General features: G+C 35.0%; 1 protein-coding gene across 3 annotated transcripts in view; it reads right to left on the bottom strand.

The window, feature by feature from the left end:
- Positions 1 to 567: 567 nt before the first annotated feature.
- Positions 568 to 19,642, bottom strand: part of NUP35 (nucleoporin 35) — a 40,042-nt gene continuing 20,967 nt past the window's right edge. For all 3 annotated transcript variants that reach the window (XM_072811191.1, XM_072811190.1, XM_072811192.1), the window contains exons 5-9: positions 8,375 to 8,516; positions 5,183 to 5,252; positions 3,826 to 3,954; positions 2,626 to 2,790; positions 568 to 1,216 (exon numbers count right to left, since the gene is read on the bottom strand). In XM_072811191.1, the coding sequence (XP_072667292.1) occupies positions 1,139 to 1,216; positions 2,626 to 2,790; positions 3,826 to 3,954; positions 5,183 to 5,252; positions 8,375 to 8,516 (584 nt within the window). In that variant the 3' untranslated portion in view covers positions 568 to 1,138. The remainder of the gene's footprint in view (positions 1,217 to 2,625; positions 2,791 to 3,825; positions 3,955 to 5,182; positions 5,253 to 8,374; positions 8,517 to 19,642) is intronic.

Consider the following 19,642-nt stretch of genomic DNA (forward strand, 5'->3'; position numbering starts at 1 on the left):
ATCTACTATGGGAATGTCTGGTGTTCAATGTCTTTAGGATATTTTGCTCCTTTTTCTTAACATCCATTTTTTAAAACAACTTTGCATGACTACAGTTTTATGTTACTTATTTTTGTATGAAATCAGCTTCTCTGAAATTGCAGAGTAACTTTTCTAGCTTTCTCAGTTTCCACTTCTGTAGTATTCTGTAGTATTGAAAAATACGGCACTTTGCTTTCTCAGATTTTCCTGGCTCTTTTCGTTCATTTTGGTTTTTGTAGTGTTTTTTTTTTTTTTAATTGAGATGTAATTGACATGTAACACCGTGTAAGTTTAAGTCATACAATGTGTTCATTGGATATATTTACATCTTTCCTGGCTCTTTTTAAGTAAATGATGTAACGGATACAAAGCCAAGTAAGCTACTCAGATATAGCAAACAAGTACTCTTGATTTACCTCAGGTCATGACCTCAGGGTCCTGGGACTGAGCCCCTCATCCGGCTCCCCACTCAGCAAGGAGTCCTGCTGGCCTCCCTTCAACACTTCAACTTTTTTTAAATAGTTAATAAGTCACTTACAAAAATGGTTCAATATATATAATTGACAAAGTTTATTATCAAGAAACTTTAGTGGGTTTTTAAAAAGACTGTTTTGGTTTTAGAATACTGAAGGATGACAATCCACAATAGGACATATATAAACAAGATAATTAAAATATTAAATTAAAAGATCATAATTCAAATTGTTAAGTATAATCTTTGTGTCTTGTCAGAAGGAGCTGTACAAGTTACCCTTCATGAAATTCAGCCCATTAACTCCTGAAGACTACAAAGCCTCACGACAAATTCAATTAGATATTTTACAATAATCAATGCTGAGTTTTTTGTGCTTAAGCATGCAATTATCACAGAAAGCACCAAATCCTATTTACAGGGATTTTTTTTTCTTTAAAACGTGTCTCAAGCATCTTTTAAAGTGCGAGCTACAAATATGCTGTATCCTTAAAGAAAAAGGCTTCTAAGGAAAGTATGAGCCAGCTTTCCAATACCGCCAAGAGTGGTTATATAACTAACCACAGGAAGTTGGCGGTACTCTGCTGACTCTGTTTTAGTGTAGCAGCCTCCTCCACGGTAGGTGAGTTCTCGGTTCTTACTATACTACCAGCCGAACATGTACTCCATTGCTTTGGATACAAGACTTTCATCTTTTTTTGGCGTTTGTCTGTCAGAAATAACCTATTCAAAAAAACATACACAATTGTTAGGTTATAGTTTCCTCAGTATCATAATCAATTCTTGACTTAAAAGCTAATTTAAAAGAATCGAACAGTTAAATCCATTTGTAGTACTGAATTGTATATTTAATTATTAATATCTGGATTTAGTCAGAACATCCTTTGCTTTAAAGGAAGGACAAAATCTTATTCCTTTGGCAAGACAAATTATATCTGCTCCTTATATCAGGAAACTGAACAAACACACAAAAGCTACAAGATTTTCTTTTTAATAGCCTATACACCCAGCACGGAGCCCAATGTGGAGCTTGAACTCATGACCCTAAGCTGAGATCAAGAGTTGGATGCTTATCCAACTGAGTCATCCAGGCACTCCCGGAGATGAGGATTTTAAAATACTGGTTTAGGGGCGCCTGGTTGGCTCAGTCAGTAGAACTTGTGACTCTTGATCTCAGTTGTGAGTTCAAGCCCCACACTGGGTATGGAGCCTACTTGGAAAATAAAAAAATAAAATAAAATACTGGCTTAAAAGAAAAACCTTAAGAAAAAAAAAAAAAAAAAAACAGTCCTAATCTCCAAATATCAAGGGAAATCCAAAGATTAAATCGTCACTGTCTTATTAAAGCATAGGGTAAAAACTTTTATTTGCTGTTTCAAGAACCATGTCTGTGGCTAGGCAAGTTCAGAACCTGGTTAATTAAGTAGGGTATAATATCACATCCTGAATGAGAGTCACAATACTTTTATCATTCTTCAATGTATACATGAACTTTCCCTTAAAATTCTTTGAAATGAGCAATTTTGAAATGGGAGCTGGTCAGTGGTTTTTCTGATAACTCTAACCTGAGGTTATTTGTGATGCCATCAGATTTAGTCATCAATTTTTTTTAAGATTTTATTTATTTATTCATGAGAGACAGAGAGAAAGGCAGAGACATACACAGAGGGAGAAGCAGGCTCCATACAGGGAGCCCAACATGGGACTCAATCCCGGCACTCTGGGATCACACCCTGGGCCGAAGGCGGGAGCTAAACCGCTGAGCCACCCAGGGATCCCTAGTCATCAGTTTTAACACAGTTTTTAATATTCCCTCATGCCAGAGATATTCACAAGAGAAACTTTTAATATATGCAAATATAACTTAGAAAAAATTAAAATAAACTCTCAAAACGTTTTAAAAAAATGGCAAAGTTTCAATGTAAGTTTTCAATTGGCCATAATTCTAATTTTTAAAATAGGAAATTTAAGAATGCAAAGTTTATAGATATTTCAAGGCAATCACGTCAGTAAGAATTAACCATCAATCCAACGAAAAAGTTAAACATGCTATGCATTTCACCTTTTAAAAGTATATCTTTTAATAAATAAATACATAAAGTATATCTTTTTTTATCCAATTCTTAAAATACCTGATAGTCACTAGTAGAAGCTTTGTATGCTGTAGCAAGAGGTCTCATAGTAGAAATCCTAGGAGTACTTCCAGGTTGGGTTGGTGTACCTAAGGTTTTGATTGGTGGTGTAAAGGCTAGAGATGGAGATGATAAAGCACATCTGTCATTGTTTTCCATAACACTCTGGAGAAATAAAGATAAAGAACTTCTCTGTTTATAAACATAACATGTTATCTATCATCCACTATTACATCCTACTTAAAAAGAAAACTTTATTTTTTTTTAAGATTTTATTAATTCATGAGAGACACACAGAGAGCGAGAGGCAGAGACACAGGCAGAGGGAGAAGCAGGCTCCATACAGGGAGCCCGACATGGGATTGGATCCTGGGTGTCCAGGATCACGCCCTGGGCTGAAGGCGGTGCTAAACCACTGAGCCACCTGGGCTGTCCAAAAAGAAAACTTTAATAAAAGGGGCATCTTTTCTTTGATCTAATTAACCTTTCAAATAATTTTAGCCTTGATAAAGCAATGTATGCTTTTTAGCTAGTTTTTGATACACAATGCTCGGCCAGAAAATCCACTTCAATACTTGATCAAAACAACTAGAGACTCACAACAGCAAAAATCTAACAAACTACTATGAAAAAACACAAGGAAGAAAAAGCAGAATCTTGGGGAAATCCTGGGGTGAGGAGAGGAATAAAGTCCAGTGTTACTTAGTAGCTAGGAACCCCAGATTCTCCTCTATAAGCATTCGTTACAACACAATATAATAATTACATAACTAAAAAAGCTTCAGCCATTTAATAGTTAATCCTTTTAACCATTCCAGTGAAATCTTTCGTTCTACTGAAATAGCAGCATTCTTTTAAAGTATTTAAGGAATTTGATGTTGCTTTGCACAACAGAATGAGAAGTTAAGAAACCTAAAATCTAGGTCTCACCTTTAAAAACACACTCTGGATAAGTTACTTAAATCCTCTTGGCCTCTTTATCTGTAAAATTAAGGGGCCAGTATGGATTATTTCTAAATTCTAAAGTCTTGTGACTACATTTTTGGCTTCCCATGAAAACAGTACTGTAACACCATCACATTTTACAAAGCAAGAAAAAGGGGCATAGTGCAGCCAAGTGGCATAACCGTCAATGTCAATGCTTAGACCCATGCTCTCCGTATAGATTAAGCCACTTTCCTTACATCAGCAATAACTTACTTTATCTATACATGGTTTTACACCGATCATGATGGACTCTCCAAAAATCCTCCCATCTTTGCTTAAGGCTTTCCGGGCCTGCAGTTTAGATTGATAACGAATATGCATCCAATTTCCTGTGTTAGACATCTGCAAAGAATGAAGTTGTTTTTTAAAACATAAGAAATATAAAATCTAAGAAATGAATTCTGTTAGAAAATACAAATATATAAAGATATATCTGCTTCCACTTTTTTTTTTAAGATTTTATTTATTCATGACAGACACAGTGAGAAAGGCAGAGACACAGGCAGAGGGAGAAGCAGGCTCCCTGCAGGGAACCTGCTGTGGGGCTCCATCCCAGGACCCCGGGATCAGGACCTAAGCCAAAGGCAGATGCTCAACCACTGAGCCACCCAGGAGCCTCTGCTTCTACTTTTTATTTAATGCCCCATTATAAGCCGTATGCTAGGATTGAAAAAAAATCCTATTAAACAATTTCAATAATTTCTACCTAACCCTCAATTCTCTATCAAAAATATCTGGCAAATATTGGAGTTCCTAGCTCAGTCATTAATAAGCATATGACTCTTAATTTTGGCTCAGGTCATGACCTCAGGGTCCTGGGATCAAGCCCCATATGGGGCTCTACACTCAGCGAGGAGTCTGCTTGTCCCTCTCCCTCTGCTCCTTCCCCATCTCGTGCACACGCGCACTCTCTCTCTCTCAAATAAATAAATAGAATAGAAAAATAGAATAGAATAGAATAGGATAGGATAGGATAGGATAGGATAGGAGGCAAATATTCTCTGAAAGTAAACTAATTCCCAAAAAGATACTTGTTTCTTATAAATAGGCTTTATTAACACTATTAAGTTTATAAAAATTATACTCATCAATCTAATTTTCTGTAGGAGTTAGTCAATCCCTGCTAACAGAAAAAAGATTTGTTATTCATAACTTGTTATAGGTAAGGCAAGGTAAGATACTTTTTCAAAAATGTTCAACATAAGGTTAAAAAAAACCCTAAGAACTCTGTACATCAGGAACTTCTCTCTTTTCCTTTATCTCCAATAAAACAAGCTCATACTGGAAGACAGTAATATAAATATTTCCCATAATTTTTGTTAAAAGAGACTGTGAACTATTTAAGGGTGGGAGTCTGAAATTCTCATTCTCTTGTTTATCTTCTCTATCCCTTTTTATCAACTACTATGCAACTTCTACCCTTCTACACTCCAACAGATATATTAAATGAAAATTTAAGAAAGAAAAACTTTAGTTTGGAAAAAGTAGACAGTATTCAGCAGCAAAGTTTCCCTCAATTCACAGTTGGTTTTTTTTTCATACTAAATCTTGAACTGAAAAGAAGCCTTACCACATGTTTTAAGATATTCCCATATTGTGCAAATTGTAATAATATATAGGAAGCAGATGCTTGAGGAAACCTGAAAAAAGAATTGTCCAAATAGTCAACTTCCATAACAAATACAAATGCAAATTAACATACTTGTAAGTGTTTTAAGATACGGTCCCAAGAGACTAAAATATTAAGGAAACCCCTGATTGCTGTTTCCCCCATGTCAGCTAAATCTATCATTGCCTGTCACCCAAAAACAAATATGTTAAAATTAGTTTTGACTCAGCCATTCTTCTCCATCCCTATATTCCATCTATGAAATCTCTAAAATTCCACTGCCACTGCCTTACCATGCCCAAAGAACTAAGAACTTGCAGCTCTGTATATATTTTGCAAGAGTGTGTGAGCATGTATATAGGAGTATGTGTGAAATACTGAGGTATACTATGGTTATTAAAAGGAAACGAATTTTAAATTATATAGTCCTTATTACACATTGAGCACCAATTGAAAATTCAGAAATTTAGTTCTCAAACAAAAATGAAAGTCAGTACCAAGTATCAATGGTATAGAAACATTTAAAAGGATGGTTACCAAGATTTTAATAGCCAAAATCTGAGAAAATTGTGATTTTCATTTTCTCCTTTATAAAATTCTGTATGGTTTAAATATTTTATCAGACATTACTATTATAATCCAAACAATAAAGTTATTTTAAGTTGAAAATCTGGAGTTCTCTTAACCAACAGCTTCAGTTAGGGAGGACTTGAGACAAACCATAAGAGACCCTTAATCAAGCAAACAAACTGAGGGTTGCTGGAAGTGAAGTGGGTGGGGGAATGGAGTAACTGGGTGATGGACATTAAGGAGAGCACATGATGTAAAGAGCACTAGGTATTATATAAGACTGATGAATCACTGACCTCTACCTTTGAAACTAGTAATATATTATATGTTAATTAACTGAATGTAAATAAAAAATTTAAAAATTTAAAATAAAGAAGGAAAAAAACCTAAGGAAAAAACGGAGTCACAAAAATAAATGAGACGTGTACATATTAAAATGTGAGTAAAATACTCACTGCATTCAAGACTCAAATTTTATAAGATTTCTAACCTTTTTTTTTTTTTAAGATTCCTAACCTTAAAGTAAAGCAACAAGTGCCTATAAACCAGAGCTGAAGAAAATAAAAATGAAAGAAAAATAATGGTTGCAGTAGGAGGTATTTGAAAAATAAAATGTAGTTCTAAGACCCTAGGACCACTCTGAATGGAAACATTCCAATATTCTGTAAAAGAAGTACCCTAAAACAATGAATGAATGAATGATGACCCTGAGTCAACAGGAAAAAGTTAAATTATCAAAGAAAGAACATACATATTTTAGATATACTACCCTATAAATGATCAAATTATTAAATGTTTCAGGGTGGGGTTGAGTGGGTGACGGGCACTGAGGGGGACACTTGACGGGATGAGCACTGGGTGTTATTCTGTATGTTGGTAAATTGAACACCAATAAAAAATTAATTTATTAAAAAAAATAAAAAAATAAAAAATAAACACATACTGTTAAAGGGTAAAAAAAAAAAAAAATGTTTCAGTTCTTGCAATCAAACTCATATGGTTACTAAACATAAAACCAACAGAAAATTAAGAGGTATGAAAGTGTTGATCTTAAAAATGAAGAAAAAGACTAGCAGAAGAACTTCAAGTAATTTATCCACTTACTGAGAAATCTAAAAGAGACACCATTAATACTGAGCCTCAAAAACAGACTTAAGGGTGGACGTCCAAGTTCAAAAACACAGCCATGCCATGAAAGAATATGAAAATTTAAATAAAGAAAAATAAATCAAGAGGCCATCCAATTGCTGTGGGCTAAGCATGATCTTTCTGGAGAATAAGAGAAAGCAATGATCCTAATTTGTCACCTAAACAGGATCAGTAACAAAGAATCTGTGGTAGGTTACACACAGAACAGGTGTCAAGTATTGCCTTAGAAGAAAAATTGCAGCTGGGAAGTGGAAAAAAAAGGACAAAAGTGGGAAGGACAAGTTTTCACTGTAGATTCTTATAATTCCTTTGAATTTTTAAATTTTAAATAAATTGAACATATAAAGTCCACCAACATTTACTGTGTATTGTTCAAGAAGCTCATGTGTTATTTTTATACTTCTTATCCCAAAACTAAATATAGTAAGATCCAGTATCAGTATGACACATCACACTTTCAAAAGCAACCTTACGTAGTATGGTAGTACGGTATGAACAGTAACAGCTTAAAAATCAAAGACCTAAGGTTTTTTGCGGACACTTTACTTAGAACTAGATGTAAACCTCTGAATAAGTCATTTAACCTACTACTTTGGTTTTCTCATATGTAAATAATGCAATGTGATCTCCAAAAGCTATAAAGTACTTTTTTTTAATCTAATAATCTATTCAAAATGCATCTAGGGCTGTCATGTACAATTTCTATTAATACTCAATATCTTGTGACTATTAAGTACCAACCTTGGGATACAGTATGTATGTATATGTATGTATACGTATACACACACATATGAAATTCGATTTTAGTTCCAAACTGGTTAAGTCCAATATAAGCAGAGAAATAACCACTACAAAGAAAGGAACTCCTAAAGTCTAAAGATGCAATACTATTCCATTATCCAACAAATAGGCTTAAGAGAAAAGAATATGAGAACTGGCAAACAGATAAACACAAATACTGAACGCTTGTTCAGAGGGGTACCTGGGTAACTCAGTTAAGTGTCTGACTCCTGATTTCAGCTCAGATCATGACCTCAGGGTTGTGAGATCAAGCCCTACTTCAGGCTCCATGCTCAGCACGGAGCCTGCTTAAGATTCTCTTTCCCCCTCTCCCTCTGCCCTTCCCCTCCCTCTTTAAATAAATAAACAAAAATTTTAAAAAATAATATGCATGCTGAAGTGTCAGGATAAATGACTGGTAGTGATGTGTGCAACTTACTCTGAAATGTACCAACAAAAAAAGATGAGCTAATGGAAGATAAAATGAATGTAAGTAAAAAATTAACTGTAAAAGCCAGGTGGTGGGTATACAACCATCTGCTGTGCAATTTTTTTTGATATGTTTGATATAATGTTTATTATAAATGTTGGAGAAGGTTTTTTTTCTTTTCTTTTTTTTTTTTTCTGGAAGAGTAAATTATTCAGAAACCTTACCCAAACACAGTCACCCAAGTGTCATCAAGGTGATCTTCAGAAGTCAGAGAATCTCCTTGAGTATAAAAAGGATCCAGCTGTGCAGGAGATAATGTTGTCTTTCGTGGTTGACCAATGTTTGCTGGACTAAACATACTTTGCCCTATATTAGTATATTTAGTAAGTTAGTTACAAATATAAACATCTTGGTTTATTTTAAATCAAAGCTCTCAGTTTAAAATGAAAAAATACACATTAAAAGTTGGCAATTGCATAAATATTTCAAAATATACAACTGTAATCAAATGATAATTTTATACTACCGTACAATTTCAGAGCTCATTAATAATTGAGTATAACTTATAATCTTGCAAAAGTTTTATTATTTATTATAAATTTACTAATGTTTTAATTTTCAGTTAAGCCTACACCAGAAGGATCTCCAATCAACCTCAAGGACTTCTACTAGATTCATATTCCAAAGTACCACTTTCATCACAAAACCTTTGCCTTAAAAATATGCAATAACTCACTACCTACAGAAAAACCTAAATGCCTTGGCCTCCACAAAATAGTTCCAACCTTACTTTTTCAATATTCCCCTAAAGAGTATCTACCCTAGTTCCTGAGATATAAATGCAGTTTTGTTTTCTTTTATTCAGGTCATTTCTTTCTGAAATTTCTAACACTGTTTTCTGCTTATCCTTCAACAACAACTACCAATTAATGAGTACTGCTACATCGCCAAAAGGCCAAGCTAAATGCTTTACAACATGTTCATTTTATTTCAGAGGCACCATTATACTAAGACCACACATTTCTGAGAAGCAGAGATTATTCCTTCATCTTTGGAGTAGTAATAATGAGTCAAACAAAAATATTTTTACAGCACTTAACTATGCACCAAGCAGAGGTTGCCTGGGTGGCTCAGTTGGTTAAGCATCAGACTTTTAATTTCAACTCAGGTTATGATCTTAGAGTCATGAGATTGAGCCCCTCATCGGGCTCCATGCTAGGCACAGAACCTGCTTGGGATTCGCTCCTTCCCTCTCCCTCTGTCCCTCCCCACACTAGCTTATGCCTCTGCCCTACCAAAACACACTAAGCATATTCTAGGTTATTGAAGAGACAGTAGTGAACAAGTTAGGCTAAAATAAACAAAAACCCCACCTATCTCTAATACAACTTAGATTCTAATGGAAGACAGGCAAACAAGTGAATAAAGTATATTAGAAAACAGAAGCTCCTACAGAAAAATAAACAGATAAAGCAGAGAAGGGAGACAGAAGTGTGTGTGTGTGTGTGTGTGTGTGTGTGTGTATATAGAAGGGCTAAATGAAAAAAAATATTTCACTGAGGTGCCATTAAAACAAAACCCTGATAGAAATAGAAGTCAGAACATGCCAATATCTGAAGAAGTAAATGTTAACCGGGGAAAAAAATCTTGTACAAAGGCCCTAAGAAAGGATATGACTGGTGTTTGATGAACAGTAAGAAAACCAGTATTTGCATGGTAAGGAGGGGCATTTGAGGTGAAAACAAGTATATTAGCACAGAGGTAACTAGAAGCAGATCATGAAAAAAACCTTTGTGAACCACTGTAAATAAAGCCTCTGGCTTTCACCTCAAATGAGTTGGGAAGCCAAAGGAAAATTGTGAGCAAAAGTGACACAACAGGAGAAAAATTTTGAAATAATGAACAGCAGCAATTTATGTGGAGTACTTATTATACCATTTTTACATGTACAATTTTATTTTTTTTTTAAGATTTTATTTATTTATTCATGAGAGACAGAGACAGGCAGAAACACAGGCAGAGGGAGCAGCAGGCTCCATGCAGGGAGCCCAATGTGGGACTCGATCCCAGGACCCCAGGATCACGACCTGAGCCAAAGGCGTCTAGACGCTCAACCACTGAGCCACCCAAGTGCCCCAATTTTATTTAATTCTAACAATCTTATAAGATAGGTCCTATTAGTAACTCCACTTAACAAATTAGGAAACAGGGAATGTTAATGTCTAGAAGGGCAGCTGGAATTCCAATCTACATGATCCAAATTCAAAGTATAAGCTCTTAGGAAGTAGCCTAGTTAACACTTGTATTTACTCCAGCAGCGGTTTGTAAAAGTGTGCACTAGAGACCAAGAGCTCCCTATGATCCCTCTCACAAGATCAGCCAAGTCGTAATTATTTTCATAGTCATTTAAGGTTTCATTTGCCTTTACACTCTCACTCTCTCATGAGTGTACGGTGAACCTTTCCAGAGGATACCTGGTGTGATACAATCAACTGAGATTGAATACAGAAGCAGATAGGAGATTTCAGCTATTATTTTAGGCCAAACATCAAAATCTGAAAAGCACAAAGCAATGTCACTCTTCTCATAAGAATCTTTTCTTGTAGAAAAATATTTTATTTTTAAAAAAAAGGTTACTTAGGTTTATATGAAACAAATTACTTTTAGATGAATTAATACATACTGCAAAATAGTTTTAATTTCTAATGCAGTAAATAAACATCAATAGCTATAATCCAAAAGCTCTTTGGGCTTTAATTTCTAAGTATATTAAGGACCCAAGGGGCCCCTGAGTGGCTGTCAGTTGAGCATCCTACTCTTGATATCAGCTCAGGTCACGATCTCAGGGTGGTGGGATGCAGTCCTGAGTCAGGCTCTGAGCTTGGCAGGAGTGGGCTTGAGGGTTCTCTCCTTCCTCCTCTCCCCCCACACCCTCTCTGATAGTAGAAATAAGTAAATCTTATTTAATAGGGGTATAAAGGACCCTGAAACTAAGAAGTCTGAGAACAAGTGTTCTACAGGGCCTTGTACATGATTCACAATCCATGTGCTAACTTCTAGAGGCTCTCTGCTCAGTACATTCTAACTGTGTATCCACTGCCTGGTCATTTGTCCTGAATGCCCAACGGAGTTGGAAATCAACCTAAAATCATTTCAAAGTGTTTGTAGTCAAATGGAGCTTTCAAAGTATGCTCTTTTTTTTTTTAAGATTTTATTTATTTATTCATGAGAGACATAGAGAGAGACAGAGAGAGAGAGGCAGAGACACAGGCAGAGGGAGAAGCAGGCTCCATGCAGGGAGCCCAATGTGGGAACTCAATCCCGGGTCTCCAGGATCACACCCTGGGCGGAAGGCAGGCGCTAAACCGCTGAGCCACAGGGACCCCCTCAAGGTATGCTCTTAAAACACATAAAAGAGGAGGGACAAAGTTACTGTGTTAAGTTTCATAAAAGGCCATATACTCTATTATCCTGATCGGAGTTTTACAATGCAAATAAAAAATTCTCAAAGATTATTCAATAAAGAAAGATTTATTTGTAACTTTATTCAACCCAATATCTCCTATACTTTAATGACATTTTACCTTCATAAAACACATACTTTGGTAAATGGTGATCGTGAGTTGAGTATATCCTAAATGATATCATGAGTTGATTAATGGGAGAACTTACACGAAATGTTATTAGGAAATGAGTAATAAAGCTATTCCAATCCAAAGCTGAGATACAAAAAGGGTAACTGAGTTTTCCTATTTATAAATACAGAATGATTTTCTCCGAACCACACAGAAAGTTCTCTTAACAAACATATTCGGGATCCCTGGGTGGTGCAGCGGTTTGGCGCCTGCCTTTGGCCCAGGGCGCGATCCTGGAGACCCAGGATCGAATCCCACATCAGGCTCCCGGTGCATGGAGCCTGCTTCTCCCTCTGCCTATACCTCTCTCTCTCTCTCTCTCTCTCTCTCTCTCTCTCTCTGTGACTATCATAAAAAAAAAAAAAAAAAAAAAAAAACATATTCAATGACCAGTCACAGTGACACACTGTTAATCCATAACAAAGTAGTACTGGAGTTAAGTTATTCTCCAGATATACCACTCAAAAGGTCAAACTAAATTTTAAAAAGAAAAATCCTAAACATCCCCCCAAAATTTATTTGGGGATATTATTATTTTATTTTAGATCCTCATGTTCCAATTGCTAGTGAATTACAAAAAAATATGAAAATATCTTTAATGTACGGGGAGAGAAGGAAGTACAGCATCTTGCTTTTAGGAAGGCATCATGTGATCCTGGCAGGAGCCCAGAACAAGACTGGACTGAATAGCAGAAGGCTAGTGTTGCTACCCCTGGACCAATCATTGATCTTGGTAGAGAGCATCATGGGAAGATGAGATGGAAGACAGTAAATGGGTTTGTAGTTAGTTCACACTGTAGTTCTATTATTTATTGTCACAACTAGAGGGAATTACTGAACCTCACTTCCTAAATATTACAACAACAAAAATAAAAACAGTAACAGTATAATGATAATTGCTAGCAAATATATATCCTATATATTCAAGGTGCTGTTACAGGTTCTTTTGCATGCATTCATATTTAATCCTAAAAGGAATTCTATGAGATAGAACCTACCTTCCACATTTTACATATGAGGAACACAAAACACAACTGTATATAAAACACCTATCCAACATAGTTGAAGATTAACTGAAAGAGCATGTTTAATAGATTCAATAAATATTAGTTTCCATTTTATGAGGCCAGTATTATTCTGATGCAAAAGCTGGATTAAAATCAGATGATCATCAACAGAAGTAGAAAAAGCTTTTGACAAAAATGTAACGTCTTCTCATGATAAAAATGCTCAAATGGATACTTCAACATAATAAAGGCCATATTTGTCAAGTCTACATTTCACATATTCAGTGGTGAAAGGTAGAAAGTTTTTCCTCTAAAATAAGGAAGAAAGAAGTGTGCCCACTTATCTATCACTCCTTTTGACATACTACTGCAAGTCCTAGCCAGAGCAACCAAGCAAGAAAAAAATAAAAAATAAAACACATCTAAATTGGAAAGAAGGCTGCAAAACTGTTTTTGCATATAAAATGATCTCATACATGGAAAATCTTCAAGACGCCACTAAAAAACTTTTAGAAGTAATTAATGGATTCAGTAAAGTTGCAGGATACATAATCACACAGAAATCAGTTGCATTTCTACACACTAATAACAAAATTAAAAATATGTAAGACAATCTTCTTTAAAATATCATTCAAGAACAATACATAGGAATAAATTTAACTAAGGAGGTGAAAGATTTTTATACTGTAAACCACAATACTTTGATGAAATAAACTGTACAGACACAAATGGAAAGAATCCCAGGGTCATAAATAGGAAGAATTAATATTGTTAAAATCCATACTTATCAAAGCCATCTACAAAATCATCAGCAAGATGAAAAAGGCAACACATGGAATGGGAGAAAATATTCACAAACCATGTATCTGATAGAGGCTACTCTCCAAAATATATAAGGAACTCCTACAACTCAACAGAAAAAAAAAAAAAATTTTAAGCAGAGGAACCGAATAACATTTTTCCAAGGAAGACATATAGTCAACAGAGACCAAAAATGGTGCTTAAAATCACTAACCATCGGGGAAATGCAAATCAAAACCACAGAGATATCATCTCATACCTTTTAGAAAGGCTATCTTCAGAAAGATAAGAGCTAGGATTTGAAGAAAAGGAAAACCTTGTATTCCTTTTCAAATATAAATGGTACAAATATAAATTGGTACAGCCACTATGGAAAACTGTATGGAGGCTTCTCAAAAATTACAAATAGCACTATCATATGATCCAGCAATCCCCACTTCTGGGTATATATCCAAAGAAAATGCAAACAGGATCTTGAAATTGCACTCCCATGTTCCTGGCAGCATTACTCACAACAGCCAAGATATGGAAACAATCAAAGTGTCCCTCATTGGATGAATGGATAAAGAAGGGGTGGCACATATATGGATGTTTTTCAGGCATGAGAAGGGGGAAATCCCACTATTTGCAAAACAAGGATAGATCCTGAGGACATAATGTTAAGAAAAAGAAGTCAGACAAAGAAAAGACAAATACTCCATGATCTCACCTTTATGTGGAATGTAAAAAAAGCCCAACTCAGAGAAAGAAAGAGTAAAGGTTACTATGGCCTGGGGGCTGTAGAATATGGAGAGATGTTAGTCAAAGGATACAAACTTCTAGTCCTAATACTAGTAAGATCTTGGGAGGTAAAGAACACCACAGTGGTTATTATTAATGATACTGTATTATATACTTGGAAGAAAGTTAACTCCATGATCACTTTGTAATATGTGTGCCAAATAAACACAGTGCATACCTTAAACTTACACAATGTTTTATGTCAACTATATCTTGAACTTATAATACATGTTTCCCTTAGTTACTATATCCATAAGACTTACTCCAATTGGTTACTCCAATAATCAAAAGGAACAGTGGTAGATAAGAACAAAAGTTAACTGTTTAAACAATACAGAACTTCAATATAAATGATGTACTTGGTACAATTATTCTTTTACACTGAAGGAAAAAATATACTCAGAGTCAAGTCTAAAAAAAGACTTCCAGGAATGATGTCTAACTCTTGCTTCCAAATGGCACCAAACCAAAACTATACCCTCAACAGGATCAAAAGTTAAAGGTATCAATTAATTAAAAACTATAGTGTAACTATATTCTAACCACAGAGGAAAAAATATGGTCACTTAAAGATCTGAAAATTCTTAACTCTTTAGTACACCATACAACTTGAATCCACACACTTCACTTGGACTCAAGTTTAGAAACCTACAATTAATCTAATTTAACCTAATTTAGCCATTAAAGTAATGCAGCCTTTCCTTCAGAAAAAAAACTGTTTCAGATCACCTCAGATCTATAAGGCTCATTAAAGTACCTATTTAATTCAGAACACTATCTTAGACACTACTAGAAAACAAGGAAAGATGCTCAAGACTGCTTATGTTCAGTCGTCAAGTCACCAGGTTAATAAGAAACAGCTCAGCAGCCAGAAAGCTTGAAAAATATTCAAATATTTTTTAAAAAAGCAATCAAGCAAGTGAAGATATGCAATCATTATTAACTCTAGAGAAAACAAAAAAGCATACAAGAAGGAAATGGAATCTCAGTATATATTACATGGGTCAGTCTCATAGACTTATCTTTTAAACCCAAATTCATCCTTACAAAAAAGACAGTACAATTTATTGGGGAAAAAAAAATCAAACTATATACATGATATATAATACATTTAACAATTATTCTTCTTTTCAACATCACAGATGCATTTAATAAGTACAACACATTTTTAAAATCAGTATGATTTAAAATGAACATGCTACTTTGACAACTGTCGGCTTACCAGCTAACTTATCAACTATCCCCTTTAGGAAATAAGCAAAAGCACACAAAAGATACCTTTAAATAAATTTAGTTTTTACTACAAAGACACGCCTTTAACATAGAAAAGTTAGTAAATGGTATTTTAGTATAAAATCTGAAGCCAATTCCAATTTTTTATGTTGTATATTGCCATTAAAAAAGGTTCAATTTACTTATGCTACATCATGTAATAACCTTCAAGCAAGAAATTAAATGAAGGCTCAAAATGAGACAACCATTATGACCTTTAAAAATAAAACAAATCAAAATTAAGTCTCAAACGAATAAGCAATCTAATTTTTGCCCCGTCAACTACTCTGAAAAACATAATTACTTATACATAATCTAAAACTATTTACATAACTTTAGCATAATTGCCCCCCACCTTGTTAATGTTTAATTGCTCCACTGATTTTACTTCCTTTCAATCAGACTTCTGGTACCCACATGCTAAGCTCTGTAAAATGAAAATAAAGTACACCTATCAAACCACATCAAATTGGACTGTAATGTGTCTCCCTTGGTAAATCACTATTCAAACACTCTTCATAAGATCAAATTAAAGCAGAGGGCAAAAGACCTTATTACTCTTTATGAAATGTCTTCAATTAAAGAACAGATTCAATTATTTCAAAATAGGCCACTAACATAAATGAAAAAAAAAAAAAAAAGAGTGGTAAATTTTAAACAGATGCATGGCATAAGAAAGGTGGGAAAGAGAGGTTCCTGGTACTGTTGTTCCCTTCTTACCATGAAACAATGTAGCACAAGGTATAGTAAAGAATTTAGCCTCAGCCCAAAGAAAGGTCTGGCCTTTGTTCAGGTTCTCAGGAGGTAACCTCAAAACCCTAGGAATTCCGGGGGAGACAGGAGTATTTGTGTTATTCATGGCTTGTCCCACAAGTGCACTTGATAGTTTATGCTAACAAGGTGGCTCACAGGGGGACAGGTCACAACATAAAGACCAACCATGTGATTCTGGTTGGAGCTTTGAGCCACATGCTGTCATCCCACCTCTCAGCAGAGGAAGGGACTGGAAACTGATTTTAGCCACTAGGTCACCATCTTTATGTAAAGAGACTCCAATAAAAAACTATGGACATGAAGACTTCAGTGAGCTTCCCTGATTGGCAATATTGCATGTATAAGCACCATATATCAACGCTGGGAGGGTAACACATCATGGAAGCTTCGTGTCTGGAACTCTCTTAGACGTTACCCTATGCATCTTTGGCTCTAATTTATACTGTTTTGCTATAATAAAACTATAACTTTAAGCACTTTCAGGGGGTTCTGAATCTTTCTAGTGAATTATCAAACCTTAAGAGTAGGTTTGGGAAATCCCTGTGTTTGTAGCCACTTGGTCTGAAGTTGCAGGCAACTTTGGGGACCTCCAAATTTGCAACTGGCATCTAAATCCTGGCATATTAATCTGAATGTTTCTTCAGACTTTTCTGATTAATAAACTCATTGTACTCCAAGAGTACATTGAACAATGGATATAATACCCAAACATAGCGAATACCTGTATTCATCTCTAAGCCCTCTCAGACACCCCAATGATAGTCATTCTAGGAAGTCTCAGGTTTTGAGAACATGGGAACTGTGGAAGGTGTGAAAGAGGATGCTGGCTGAAATCAAGGAAAAATTCTTTTAAGGTATATATAATAAGGAATGAGATGGCAGGCCTTTCTTCATCTTAAGTAACCAGATGACCACCCTTCAGCCACTCCACCCCTAAGAGACCAAGAATTTAGTTAGTATCCGAGGAAAAAGGAACCTAACTGGCTCAGGATCCAGTGAGTCCAACCACAGTAGAGAACTATACAGAAACGGATAAAGTGAAAGTCTTGCATATTGAAAAGGAGACTGCTCCCTTTTCTATATTCAGAATACCTGCTTAGACATAAAGGCTGAATGTAAAGAACTCTTCTTTGGGAAAATTTTAATTCAAAGAAAAAGAGACCTACATAAACTGAAATCAGAGATTTTCCCAACAAAAATCTAGCTGATTGTCCATTCCTCTTACAGTAAAGCCCAGTAAGAGACAAAACATCAATTTCCACTTTCCAGCCAATGTTGATCCACATACATAGATTCTAAGTAGTTTTAGTGTCTCATTGAACTAAATATGCCCCCACCAAGAAAGAAAGAACACTTAAAAAAGAGAAAGGAGGAAAAAGGTAAGAACCAGAAGGAAATAGTATGAACAGGAATAACACGCCAACATTAATCTCACTTGTAAGATATCTTATCCATAAAACAAGAAAAGGATACTATGTTTTAAAGTACATTTAGAGAATAAAAATTAAAAACGGGAAAATAAAAAATTATTACAAGAGTTGGAAACTGAGACTGAAGACATGTCCCACCAAGTAGAATACATACATAAAAGACCCCATAAGAGAGAAAAAGTAGAACATTAGAAATCTCTTCAGTGCTCACAAACAAAAGGAATTCCAGAAACAGGAAACAAACAAACAAACAAACAAACAAACAAAAAAACAGAAGAATAATTACCAAACAAATACAGGGAAATTTCCCAGAACTGTAGGTTAAGTGCTTTGATTTAAAGGATCTATAAATCAATTCCCCAGGAAAACAAATGAAAAAGTCCCACATCAAAGCACAGTTGTGAAATTGAGTATACTAACCATAGAGCGATCTTAAATTTTTCGAAACATACAAAAGCCTAAGAAATCATCACAAGTGACTTCCACGAAACACTAGAAGCTTGTAGACAATGGAATGATGCCTCCAAAATTCTGAACTAAAATACTATACCCAGCCAAATCAGCATCCAATGTGAAGACGGGGGAAAAAAAAAAAAAAAGCATTTCAGATATGAGGTCTTAAATTTCATTTCCTTTTTTTTTTTTTTTTAATTTCATTTCCTTCACAAGCTTTCTTAGAACGCCACTCAAACAAATATGTTCCTCACCAAAATGAGCAAATAAACTAAGAAAGAAGAAAGCATATCATGTAGGAAAAATAGCTCAAGTCTAGAAACTTGCTAAGGCAAGTTCTAGGATGATAGCTGTATACCATGCTGAAACAGCAAACCGCCAAAAGAGAGGCTAAGAGAGAGAAGGTCTCAGTTTAAAGCAAAACAAAACAGTATTTGAAACGGTCTTTGAGCATTTTTTAAAAGACAGATAAGTATCTTAGCAACAACATTTGCTTAAAATAAAGGTAGCAGATGGCACAGAGAAAATCAAATAGAAAAAAAACAATTATTAACTTAATGAGAAATACAAATTTTAGAGAAAGGATAATTATACTATTTGGTTCAGCATAAAAAAGTGTTTATATAGTCAGAAACACTGACAAAAGGAGTAAAGTTTGACATACTTATATTCAGATAATGTGGGGGATGGGATGTAAGACAGATTATCTCCAATTGCCTTAAGATAAATTACCAATACTGAAAACTGAAAATCAGTTAACATACATAATCATATATGGTTGAGTAATGGACCTCCAACATGACTACATCTCAATACCTGCAGCCTGTGAATATTTACCTAATATGGCAAAAGGGACTCTTCTGCAGATGTGATTAACAATCTTGAAATGGGGAGATTATCCAAGATTATTCAGATAGGCCCCCAATATATCCACTAGTGCCCTTACAAAAGGAAGAAGGAGGGAGATTTTAACTACAGAGGGGATGTGATGATGGAAACAGATTGGAGAGATACACTTTGAAGATGAAAGAGGCCACAAACCAAAGAATACAGCTAGAAACCAGGGGGAAAAAAAAGGATTCTTTCTCCCTAGAACTTCCAGAAGAAACCCGCCCTATGAACACTTTGACTCTAGCCTTTCTGGACTTCTGACTTCTAGAACTGTTTGAAAATAAATCTGAGTTATGTTAAGCCACTAAATTTGTGGTTATTTGGTACAGCACCAATAGAAAGCTAATACACCATCTCAATTAGATAAATGGAGTTAAATTCCAAAAGGAATAGCTCTAAGATCTGGACTGATTGGTTCTGGAGGAATAAAGCTAAAGAATGCTACATTT

Source organism: Canis lupus, chromosome 34, assembly GCF_048164855.1.
Source record: "Canis lupus baileyi chromosome 34, mCanLup2.hap1, whole genome shotgun sequence".
Taxonomy (NCBI): domain Eukaryota; kingdom Metazoa; phylum Chordata; class Mammalia; order Carnivora; family Canidae; genus Canis; species Canis lupus.